This window comes from Pygoscelis adeliae, unplaced genomic scaffold (genome assembly GCF_000699105.1).
Source record: "Pygoscelis adeliae isolate BGI_AS28 unplaced genomic scaffold, ASM69910v1 Scaffold312, whole genome shotgun sequence".
Classification (NCBI taxonomy): Eukaryota; Metazoa; Chordata; class Aves; order Sphenisciformes; family Spheniscidae; genus Pygoscelis; species Pygoscelis adeliae.
Genome location: NW_008824234.1, coordinates 1975642 through 1988181, shown reverse-complemented (window position 1 = coordinate 1988181; position 12540 = coordinate 1975642). Strand labels below are relative to the sequence as shown.

Here is a 12540-nt window from a genome sequence, read left to right as displayed (position 1 = left end):
AGGACAAATCAGTGTTTCTCAGCATCATCAGTTTTCCTTGCACAACATCATCTTATGACAATTTAATAGAAATATTCCCTACTCATGTCTTCATATGTGGGATGCACTGCAGTTTATACAGCCTTTATAGCTTAGTCGTTAATTTCAGAAAATTATTCTTGTAATGGGATTGTACTATAAGTGTACAGGTAGGGAAAATGAGGGAAAACAGTGCTTCCTGCTTATATCACAATTTTATGCAGCCTGGGAAGATGTACTGATCAACTAAAAGACCAAAGATCAGTACAAATATTTAGCTTTAGTGTTGCAGTTGCTCTAGTACTTTATTTTTTCTTTTTTAATTCCATTAAATATAGACCAATGTCAGCAAATCAAAATACATATGAATTCAGTGGCTAAGCAGTTCTCTGTTGCTCATGTAGATTATGTTTTATCGCTGTTTTACAGGAAACTTTCAGCTGGTTAAAGAGATCATTGATGAAGACCCAAGTCAGGTCAATATTACCAATGTTGATGGTGCGTCTCCATTAATGATCGCGGCTGTAACTGGACAGCTGCTCCTTGTTCAGCTCCTTGTTGAGAAAAATGCTGATATTGACAAACAGGATAATGTTCATGGCTGGACAGCACTAATGCAGGCCACATACCACGGGTAAGATATATGCTCTCTTTGGGTCTAGCAGTAAAGAAGTTTCATTCTTCTTACATCCCAATAGAAAAAATCTTCTTGATACTGACTCTGGAAGCAGAGGGGTCTTACAAGAAATTGAGAGACTTGTGGGCTCAGTTTTCCATGACTGTTGGACTGCCCTTTCACTGCACTTTCAGAGCGGACCTGAATGCCATTTGGATTTCAGAATGAGCGGCACATTTGGGAACTTGAATCTTGCTCAGTAAGTGCTGGGAACATAGTGCTGCAGGCAGGCACCGGGAGCTTTGGTGCAGATTTCAACTTCCATCCTTTGATGTTTTTTAGTGTTTTGTAAGATAGTATCACCCCCTGCCAGGGTTGTAGGCCTACAGCAAGTTGTGAAACTTCAAGGCAATCACCCTTCTATGTGCTATGTTTTCCAGTCTTAAAACCATTCTTATGTTCCCCTATTTAGCCTTTAGTTTTCATGGAGTTTTCTGAAATGCACCCGCTGGAGAACTGATTGTCATTTTCTCTAGAGCTACTTTATACAATGCAGGTAGGCACTTAAGAGTCAGACCCCAGAAAATGGCCTGGTACTTCACATGTGATCTCTGTCATATACTTCGTATTGTCTGAATATAGGATATTCGGTTTAGGAAGGCGAACTTTTCTCCATTGTTGTAGACGAGGCCCTCAGCAAGGTGAAGATTCACTTCACTGCCTGGTAACGCTCACGTTAGTTGTACAAATGCAGATATGCTGCTCCAGCTTTTATTTTTAGTCAGCAGATCTCATTGGACTATGAAAGTGCAACAAAGGGGAAAAATAGGAGGTCAAGTTGTCATTGCTTTGTGAAAATTTTCTGAAGTAGTTCCTGGGACCTACATAAGATGAGATTATCTGCTTCCTCACCAATGCAGTACTGATAGTAGTGATAGGCATTTCACAGAAGTGCCTGAAGATCAGTTTTTCTGGTGCGGCCATTTCGCTTATCAGCAGCCAGCCCAGCGCACAGCTGGAGTAGAAGCAACCAGCAGAAAGTGATGTGCAGGGCTGCTGGCATGTCCCCTTGCCGGTACTCAGGCACTCCTCTTGTCTGTGGAGGCACAGAGCGCAGCTGAGTGCTGCGTGTGTTCAGATACTGCCCTTTCAGTTTCCTGGAGGACTGTGTTATGAAAATTCCCTTCCCTGTTATATCAATTGGTCTTTATAGTATGAAATTTTATTAACTTTGTTAATACTTTTAATGTTTGAGGTGGTTGAATTTTACTGGAGACTTTGGTATTGTTCATGCTTAAGTAAAACAAACTAAAGGATGCCAGTGGAAGGACCAGAAGGACATCCCAGCCAAATAATATTTGGCTTCTTAGATTTGGAAACTTAGAGCTGTCCATGAAGGATAAAAGATACCCCTAGTCAACCAACATAACGCCAGCATCATAGCCTCTCTAACAATCTTTGAAGCCCTCCCAGTGTTGTCTGGCATCATAGATAAGTAACGATAGCAAGACTGACTCCAGGGACATCTGGATCAATAAATGAGCAGCAAGAATGCTGCAGAAATACAGTTGCTTTGCAAAGTTTTACTCTGATTAGTAATAGGTAGTGTGGGTGTTAGTGATTAGTCAAATCATGTTGTGCCTGAACACTCGAAGTGTACAAGAACCACATTCGGGGTGTCCCAATGTGGCTGGCACACCTCATGTGCACGAGTAAATATTTACCCTTGTAATTCTATACTTTGTGTCCTAGCCTATCTCCTTGGTCGGCATGGGCCAGTTGTGAATTTTTGTAAAAACTGGAAATCTTTAGTTTCCGCAGAGGCTCAGCTTACCCTTCCTCAGGAGTAACAGTGGTGTGGAGGGTCTCTGGTTTGAAGGAGGGAGCAGGCAAGGTCTGTGTGAGCCAGGGGCACTAAAGGATTGTGTCTCTGTGTGCCCTCAAGGTGCAGGACTGAAAAGCAGGGTAATGACACAGTTTGAAGGAAGAGAAGAAAAGCAGTGGGAAGTATGCAGAGGAGCTGTGGTGGGGATAAGCAGAATTTTTGTTAGAAGAGAGGAGGAACATTCCTTCTCCTTTTTTGGTTGATCTTACCTGGAGTGATTTCAGAAGTGAAAACTCCGTCTGTACAATAAGAAGTAACGCTCTGAAGTGGAGAGGTTGAGATCAGTTTGTCAGCTTCAGTAGAGTTTGCAGTCACCTATTGCTGCTTAAGAACATTTTTGCTCTGTGTTGCTTATGCATGTCAGAGTTTGTTTTTATACAAGGTCAGTCTCTGCTCCAGAGGAGTTTTGTATTAAATATATTTTCCCTAGCTTTGTTGTCTGTTTGCTTATTTTGTAGGCTGAATTACAGTATTGTTTTTAACTCAGGAGGCAAGTCCTGCTTATTTATTCAGGTGTATGAGAGGGGAGAGGGGCTAATAGGAATGGGATGGTGAGTTCCTTTTATGCAACTAGCTTTTACAAGCTTTTGTTGGAAGGTGTTTGTGTTGGTTATCATTTAATGCTGATTGTTTTTGCGTTTTAAACATCTCAAGGAAGTGATAATATGCCTTCTCAATTATATAATTTACATCTCTAATTAAGTGAAGTACTGTTTGGAGTTTATAAATTATCTTCAGTCAGTTTGGCTTTTCTGTGTGCAATTTCTTACCTGTTCTGAATATGAAGTTGTGCTGAAGCATTAGTGATGGCGTATGATGACTACTGGACTGACCTTTGTCTTTCCATCTGCTTTTTTGCCCTAGGCATTAATGCCTTTCATTGGGAAGATGTTTGGCAACAAATTCCAGAGTCAGTTCCAAAGGGTCAGCTTAAGAAACTGACTATTTAAATTAGGCTTTTTAGGCTGACTTTCTGCATGTTGGTTAGTGTAATTCATAGTGAGTTAACAGTGACTGACAAAGGACTCGTGGGAGCTTCTGAATAGCTTGTGAACAAATTTTAGACTTGGTTAGCTATAGAAAAGGTAAAACTGATCTCTAATTCAGGAGCAATGGTATAAAAGGATGAAAATGGAGTATTAGGATTTTCTTTTTCTTTTTAACATGAGCAATGCCTTTTTTTCTTCCCTTAAAGAAACAAAGATGTTGTAAAGTATTTGTTAAATCAAGGCGCTGACGTCAATCTTCGTGCAAAAAATGGATACACAGCTTTTGACCTGATAATGCTGCTGAATGATCCAGGTATGTTATTTCAAAGAGCACTGAGGATATGTACAACATAAACAGATAAACATCCCTTCCAATCTAGAAAATACATTAAAGTTGCTAGGAAATATCCTCTGAGGTCCGGGCTGGACTGGACCAAGAAAGGATACTGCCTGAAAATGGTGGGGTCTGAGCTGATTGGTTAGATGAGCATATACATCTATGGGATAACTGATCTTGTGTGTTCCTCTTGCCTTCGTTTTTGAAGATGCTCCAAAATGTGTTGTTTATGTCACCAGAACCAGTGCAGTGGCATTTGACTGTGGTGGCCCAGGTATTCTGTAGTGTCATTAGCACAGAGGCATGAACTGGAGCTAGAAATTTCCACTCAGTAAACAGCAGTAAAGGGGCAGGACAAAGAGAGTGCAGTCAGAACAAAACTAATGAACTCCTGGCTGAACCTCCTACTAGGTCTGTAAAGGCTGAGAATAAATCATAGAATCATAGAATAGTTTGGGTTGGAAGGGACCTCTAAAGGTCATCTAGTCCAACCCCCCTGCCGTGGGCAGGGACATCTTCAACTAAATCACGCTTCAGGGTTCAGGTTGTCTTTATGGGAGTACTTTAGAAAAAGGCAGCATGTTTTGGGGAGACTTCAATGAAACACATTTAGTTTTTGTTGTAGTTTGTTTAGCCTATATAATTTGTTATTGTTAACCTTGCCTGGGACCTAGTTTGCTTTATCTGAAGCCAAAAACCACTACCGCTGATGGAATTAATGTTTGTTTTCTCTGTATTTACTCATTATGGTGTTTTTGGTCACTAGCAGATACTTTTCCTTTGTCAAAAGTAGATCACTAATAGTATGACATTTTAGAAAATAAATACAGTGAATTATTTTATAACTAACTTTTTGTAGGACAGAGTAGTTTGTCTTATTACCTGTCAATATATATATAGATCAGTTCTGTCTGCCCTTCTGAAAGTCTGTCCTGACTTCTGTATAAAATACAGATTTACAGAATATTTTTTTTGCTTTCCTGTCCACATTGCGTGCTTGTTCTTTTTTCTTCCTCTTCCGCTCTCTTTTTCTTACTTTTTTTTCGTCCACCTTTTTTCTTACCATGTCTTTTCAGTCCCTTCATTGTCCAGGCTGAACATCTCCTTTCTCTTTGGGATTTAATTTCAAGCTTCTTTTCTGCAACCTACACCTGAAGAAAGGATATTCATTTTTCTCTACTCTCTTCTCTGTCAGGTGAGAAAAGGGAGCATCACTATATCGTTCTTAACTTCCACAAAGTGCAAGAGGAGGCAGTTCACTTGGTCACACATGACTGATTCCGACTGAATAGCATGCTTATTTGTATTGATAAATACCTTTAGAGAGGTGATGGTAAGACTGCAGCCCACTGTGTGGGGAGAAGGCGTGGGAAACCTGGGTCAAGAAAGAAGGTTTTGGGGATTCATCTGCTTTGTGTTTGAGAGGTAGATCAATTACTACTTATATGGGATTTATAGGGAAAGTGTCAGCATACCAGTCATAATTTGGGAAAGCAAAACAGACTAAACAATGTTAATTTGTTTTCTTTTAGACACAGAGCTTGTACGGTTACTGGCATCAGCATGCATGCAAGTAGACAAAGACAAGAATAAACTGAACAACAGATCATCTTTGCCTTGTTCCAGAAGTAGGCAATCCTTAAACGTCCCAATGTTGCCAGATGACAAAGGAGGTCTAAAGGTAAATATGTTCACTCTTAATAAACAACCAATGCATTGTTTCCTGTAATGTATGAAGCAGAGGAAGTCATTGCTAAGAAGTACTTTGGATCTAATATGTAACTGGGTTTTTTTGGGTATGTGTGTTCTGAATTGCAGAAATGCAAATGCGCATGTGTTCAGCTTTCTTTTTGTCAGACGGCAAGGCAAGGGGAAGACTTCTAGGGAAGAGTTTGCATCGAAGCATTTCAGTGCCTAGAAATAGATCTTATAATCAAGTAGCGGAAGGTACCATGTTCGTAAGTTTGGAACTGAATTTCCGTTATGATCTTCATTTTAAATCTGCCTTTAAAATCCAAATGTACTCCAGTTTTAGTAGACTGTTTTTATACTCATGGCTAGTTTTTTTTTCTTTTTTTGAAATTGGAATGGATGTGTTATGGGGATTTGGCTAGTATCTCCTAACATAGTGACAAACTGCCTATTTATATGTTTGTTCTGTGTAGGAATTGCAGCAGTAGTTCTTTTATTTTACTTTTATGGTATTTAGTAGACTCTAGAAGAAGGGTGATGTAGGAAGGAAACTGAAGCTCTGGTAATGTACTTGAAAATACTTCTGGGACTCTGTGCGGGACAGCCCAAGAGACTGAGAGGCTGTATCTCTTGTCTGCCTCTGGGACAGAGGGTAGACTTCATTTCAACCATAAATGGAAACAGGCTGTTGGCATTGAAAATTAAGAAGATCATAGCAGAGATTTTAATATGAAGAGTGTCAGTTCAGGCTTACCTGTCCTCTGGCATGCTGTGTCCTTAACTCGAAATTGGCAGTAGTAGTCCAGTAGGGAACAACATAGAGTCAGAACAAGTGCATGCCACTTAAACAAAGATATTGCGACTTACGTTGTCTGTTTGCGAAAGAGAAGGAAAAAGTATTAGTTTATTTTATTGTTGTTGCCGTTGTTATTTATTTAGGTGAATAATTTTTTATTATGGTGTACCTCAGAATTTCCTTGAGTCCATGATCTCACATTTTCAGTATAAATATTATCAGGGTCTTGGAAACACACGTGGTAATTTCCAGGCTATTGTTGACATGAATTTTAAAGACCATTTAAAGTTCTACTTCAGCTCAAATCTGTTTTGCAGTTTTAACTATGAAGCAACAAGTGGTTATTTTCATATGATTATTCCATTATTCGATATGATACAACTTCAGTATCAATTTAGATGGACCTATTTAAGAATGCAGTTACTTAGATGGGAGGTTGCCAGAACGGTTTTTGGCTTTATGGAATACAGATCAACAACAGGTTGGATTGCAATTCTTGCAGTGTTACGATGCAAAGGCTTGAATTAGGGTCATAAAAGATTATGAAGTGAAATTAAAAAAAAGGTAAGATTTGTCAATGATAAAGATATACACGAGTACTGACACAAATTTAATATTTTGATGTGTGGAATGTTTAAGTATTTGGTCTCAAAACACCAACATATTACAGTGTTTACAAGTTAAGTTTTAATCAAGCACTTTTTCAGCATAAATTGTATTCTGTACAGTTCTCTGACATATGTAACCTGAAAACCGATATAGCCCCCTCTTCCATCACTGCTTAATGCTTTATTAACCATTCTGTATGATCACAAGTATGTAACATATCTTACTCTCCTTACAAATGTTCAGAGAGGGTAAAAATGACATTTTCAGATTGGTGGGGGAGGGGTCATCAAACTCATCTCTCTTTGAACCAGCATGTGAAGAGAGTGCTGAAGTGAGGGACCTCTCCTGGGTTTTGTAGCAACGGTGCTTCCATGTGGACAACTGCTCTGTGCTGAGCCAGGGCTGTAATCCAAAGATATTTATGGTGACTCAGCCAGTACATAAATTTTCTGACTAGATCAATGCAAATGACAGAATGTGAGGTCTACAGAATCATGGAAGTGTAAACATGAGAGGGAACTCGAGAGGCTTACCTGCCTTTACGTAAGGAGACAGAATGAACATGCCAAGAACATCCTTGACAGAAGTTTCTGTTCTCTCTTCCTTCACTGTGATGAAGAAGATCCCTGGGTCCCATGGTCTCTGTCAGCACCCAGTTCCACTGCTTTGTCGCTTCTTGTGGTCAGAATTTTTTTTCCATGATCTAATCTATCTCTTTCTTCCTGTGTTTTAAGTTGATTGATTCTTGTTCAGTGGCCACCTTCATTTTTATAAGAACTACACAAATACTTAATGAATTGTCATATTCTCTTCAATCTTTTTTTTTCCCTAAACTAAACAAAAATAATTCATTCAGATTTCCTTGTTTGCAGGTTATGTTTCCTAAACTTCTTACTATTTCTGATTTGTCTGTATCTGCCAAGGTGAGGGATCCAAAATGAGTCATGAGATTCCAACTAGGGTCTCAGTATCACAGTCGCATACAAAAACTGCTTGCACAGTTGTGTGTTTCATGCTGTGATGAGTGAAATTCACCTTTTTTGCAGGAGTAAGACACTGTGCATCTATACTTAGTTTGTGGTATGTTACGAGACTGATTTTCTTTTTTCCTTTAGTACAGCTGCTTTGCTACTTACTTCCTTTTCTGTATTTGTACACTTGATTTCTTCTTCTTACATGTCAGCTTGACCCCTACTGCATAATGTCAATTTATCAGTGTTCAAATTCAGAGTATCTAAGGTGCTCACAAAACTGTCCAGATAGATGTCTTCCACAGACTGTGCAAAATATGTTATGTTTCATTGTTGCTGTTGTTACTGAACATTTCCAAACTCCTGTTTCACTCCATGAAGTATGTCCTCCCAATTTGAGATCAAATTGTTGGTAATTTGTCTCTTAATATGTTTTTTGGCTGTGGTGCTTTTCCTATATTAATTTTACTTGAATCGTATTTTCCTCAGTCGTTTGATGAATGTTGCATGGAATAGCGATAAAAGCTTTACTAACGTCAAGCTATGCTACAGCTTTTCCTCCCTTCTGCCCGCTTGACCAGTTATTCTGTCAGAGAGAGAGATTGATTTGGTGGAATTTATTCCCAGCAAACCCATGCCAGCTGTCTCTTATAAGCTGTGATGACGTACAAAGTTTTTTCAATGATGTCCTTTCAAGTTAAGCTTTTTGATCAGTAAATTTTCAGGTTTTCCTCTTTGGGGTGATGTATTTGCCTTTTGCCTGATTTCTGTAGCTTCTTCCAGCTTCTTAACTTATCTTGAAGATAATCAGTATTTGTTCAGAGGTCGTGTTGTCTATAATTACTCTAGGGTAATTTTAATCAGTCTTGTCTGGTTTTAATTTGTGTAAGCTCATTTAAATACTCTTACTCTGTTAGGCAAATGCACATATATTCCTACCTTCCTCCTGTTAACGGTATTCATGCTAAAATATCTGATCATAAGTAGGCTGCCTTTGAAGTTTAAAAAAAACAAACCTTTTTCAGTGTCTCCTGTTTGATCACTTCTGTCATTAACTAGCAGACTTTTTATTTTGTTGTGTGTTTGTTTTATTTGTAACTTATGCATAATACAGGGCCTTGTTCCTTTACCTACTAATTATGTAGTGGATAACCATGATCTCATTCTTTACCCCTTTCAAACAGGAACTGTTAACTGCTTTGTTTCTCACCATTTTGTGGACTTGAAATAAAAGTTGTGCCTTTTCCAAATGCAAAAATTTTATTTCCTCTCTTTTCTTCCTGCCTGTGCCTCTTCAGCGAGTTACAATCTCAATGTCAGTATTAGAGCAGTGTGAATTATCACAGTCAGTTTCTTTTTTAGATTAAAGTTGTTTGAGGGCAGAGTTTCCAGTTCTTCCCCTTACTCTTCCATTCCTAATATTGTTACAAATGTCTAAAGTATGTCTCAAGTGGCAACACCATTTTTCTGTTCTTTGATACTATTGCCTTCTCCTACTGCTACTGGATTTCAGCCTTTTGACAGGCACTATTTTTAACCACAGATGCATTTTTGTTACTTGGCTGCTTCAGTCTAGTTTAAAGCCCTTTATTCCAGCTTCTGTATGTGTGATGTGGTAGGGTATATGGAGAGGCCGCAACCATCTGCAGCAGCAGACTGGAAACTCCAGAGGTCAGACCACCATACTCTGAACACCAGAGGACAAGACGAACCTCTCCACTATCATTCCTTTCTTTCCGGAGAGCAGTAGTTTTTTATATGGTAACATGGTGTCTGTACTTAATCCATCTCGGGTTCGTTTGCTGTGTGAGCACATGTTAATGAAGCCGAAGCACTGTGAAGAAGAGTTACAAAGATGATAGGAACTTAGAAATGATCTTTGTTAGAGAAGCAAGCTAGCTTCAGTGAGCAAAAACAAAGCACCTTGTGCAAACAGTCTCTTTTGTAAGCTCATTGTACTCTCTGTTAAAACTAGATGGATTTTTTTGCCCTTTCAGTTCCTTTTGGAAGGTGAATAAATGCTGAACTGTGTGGGTTTTATTGCTTTCTCGGAACTATTTGTCTCTCTTGCCTTTTTCCATCAGGTCTTTGTTGCTGAAAGTAATCTAAATCTTTATTAGTTATGGCTCCAAAGAGATACAAAGGTCTGAGAACTCTATCCCTAATGCTCTGTGCAGATTTAAAATCTTTTTAATGATCATCTGCTAGAAGGATTGATTTACAGGGAATAAGTTTACAGTTTATATTACTTACTTCTACTGTATGACCATTGGGAAGACATATATCAGTAAGCAGTTGAAAAATGTTAAATGCCAAGAAAAGAGGGGAATATGTATGGTGAGAAGGAATGGCTAAGAATAAACTGGGAAGGTGTGTTATCTGGATTGGATATCACGTAAAGGTGCCTTGATGAAGTATCATCACTTTTACATGACTTCATTTTTTTGTTTTAAAGTGTTCCAGAAAGGGAAGAAGAAGCTTTACTAAGAAATAATCAGAAGATACTTGTAATCTGACTTACTTACCTACAAGCCACATAATCTTTAATACAGATTGCATAGGTCGTCTTATTATAGCCTATAGGTCTCGTGTAGTCTAGAGAAATGTCCTGCTAAATACTTAAAGCATCTCGCACTGTCTGCCTGTAAAAATGTGTAAGTCTATAAATACTTGGATAAATTTTATTTTGAGCAAAGATGGTGCTGTCGTGTAACACTTTCCACATATGTGATACCTGTATGGATGGAGGTTGTAGGTACAGTAGACCTAAGGTTTGTGTTGTTTTCACAGCTGGTATTTCCTGGCCTTGCTCTTCTTCAGTTTATAGTCTTTCCAGTCTGGCAGGGTTTTAAGTTATCTGTATAGCAGCACTGTATGGATTGTGGATCCTTAGTTTGACAGGAATACTACCAGAACTCTTCCAGTTTGCCACTGATTTTGAAAATCTTAAGGAGAAGCTTTCATACAGATCGGATAAACTTCCATGCACACCTCTAAAAAGCAGAAAATATACGTGCCAGTTCATTGATGGCAGAGAGTGTAACGATGGATGGTGAAATTGGAAGTTAGTGGGAAGATTAAATATTTGCGATGTAGCTGTAAAAATTTCCTATTCAAATTGCCCTAATACTTTTATCTACCTTGTCTTTCCAGATAGCGTGAAAAAATATTGTAAGGCATTTGCCAGATGAAAAATAAGGAAAAAGATTAATCTTATGTGTACAAATTATGGTGAAGGATTCTGTTGATAATTGCAGACCACTTTAACATTGCTTTTGTTGTTTATCTCAAAAACTCCTTGACAGATTTATCACTGCTGTAAGGATTACTTAATTGTACATTTATTTTCCTCTTTTTTTCTTTTAGTTGGAACTAAATTATTGTGTCTTCTTATCAATCTAGTCCTGGTGGAGCAGGATGTCCAATCGATTCCGCAAGCTGAAGTTGACTCAGACATTGCGCCATGGATTTCCCTCCAATCAGTTTGTGCCTTTTCCTGATGAGCCTGAACCATCATTAAATTCCACCATAAAAGCAATTTCACAGAGCGATACAGACACCTCTGGAAACCTTGATGCTGCTACATCTCGGATCACAAATAACAAAGCTGGTGGTAAAGCTAGAGTTGTCTTGTGGGAAGTGAGCTCTTGTGGGGTAGTCAAGATGGTACTATTTTAACTTATTGATTTAGTTTTTATTTAGCTTAATATAACTGAAAAGACACGTAATGTATTTGTAGTATATATACAGAGAGATGTTTGTACTCCTGACTCTTGATCGTGCTGAATGCTGAGCGCAGCATCATTTAAGCCGGAAAATGCTAATATAACCATGTTACTGTTCTGTAGCAAGCACCATTAAATTGTGCAGTAGAGGCAGGTCACTCAAAAGTTCTTTGTATCTTAGTATCTTTGATAAACGAATTTATACAATGAAAACCAATTTATTTAAACAAATAAATAAATAATTCTGAGAAGAAAGAGAGCTTGGAAAACCCCAAATCGTAAAGCACATCTACTGAAACTGCACAGCTTTCCATGCAAAATCTCCACAGTTTGTGATGTGAAATAAGACTATTGGCTTAACTTTAATTTAGGTACATGACAGTGTCACTGGAAATCTTGGTTCTGTGTGCTTACTGAGGGTAAAGCTGTTGAATGTTTAAAAACAATAAGCTATCCTTGAGAACAAAAGTAAGAGTGTGTAAACAATAAAACATCATTTATATATTTTTCAGGTGTAAACACTGCAAAAGGAGGAAAGGATGATGAATTATTGACAACCATGGTATGTCGCAGTTTTCTTGGTGCGTTCAGGCCAATTCAGGTGGTCATGCAGCTCCCATCATTTTTATTTTTTTATTTCCTCCTATCCAAGTCACCATTAGAAAGAGAGCTATCATTTGTTTATAGTCACTAGACAGGAACTGACAGGCTGTGATACATCAGTAGTCCTTAGACTAGGAAGTACTACAAGTGGTATGGTATGGAAGCTGTTCACAGGCACTGACTTTTTTCAAGAGTTACCCATACCTTTGTATGATCAGCAATGAATTAGTAAAATAGACGGAACAGCTGATTAGTTGCTGACAAGCAGTATGCTGTGAGGAAAACATGGATGGAACATG

General features: G+C 38.4%; 1 protein-coding gene across 1 annotated transcript in view; it reads left to right on the top strand.

The window, feature by feature from the left end:
* ANKS6 (ankyrin repeat and sterile alpha motif domain containing 6) overlaps positions 1 to 12540 on the top strand; it is a 42921-nt gene that overhangs the window by 8750 nt on the left and 21631 nt on the right. The window contains exons 4-8 of the mRNA XM_009334965.1: positions 448 to 652; positions 3715 to 3821; positions 5378 to 5526; positions 11316 to 11526; positions 12151 to 12200. Of these exons, the coding sequence (XP_009333240.1) occupies positions 448 to 652; positions 3715 to 3821; positions 5378 to 5526; positions 11316 to 11526; positions 12151 to 12200 (722 nt within the window). The remainder of the gene's footprint in view (positions 1 to 447; positions 653 to 3714; positions 3822 to 5377; positions 5527 to 11315; positions 11527 to 12150; positions 12201 to 12540) is intronic.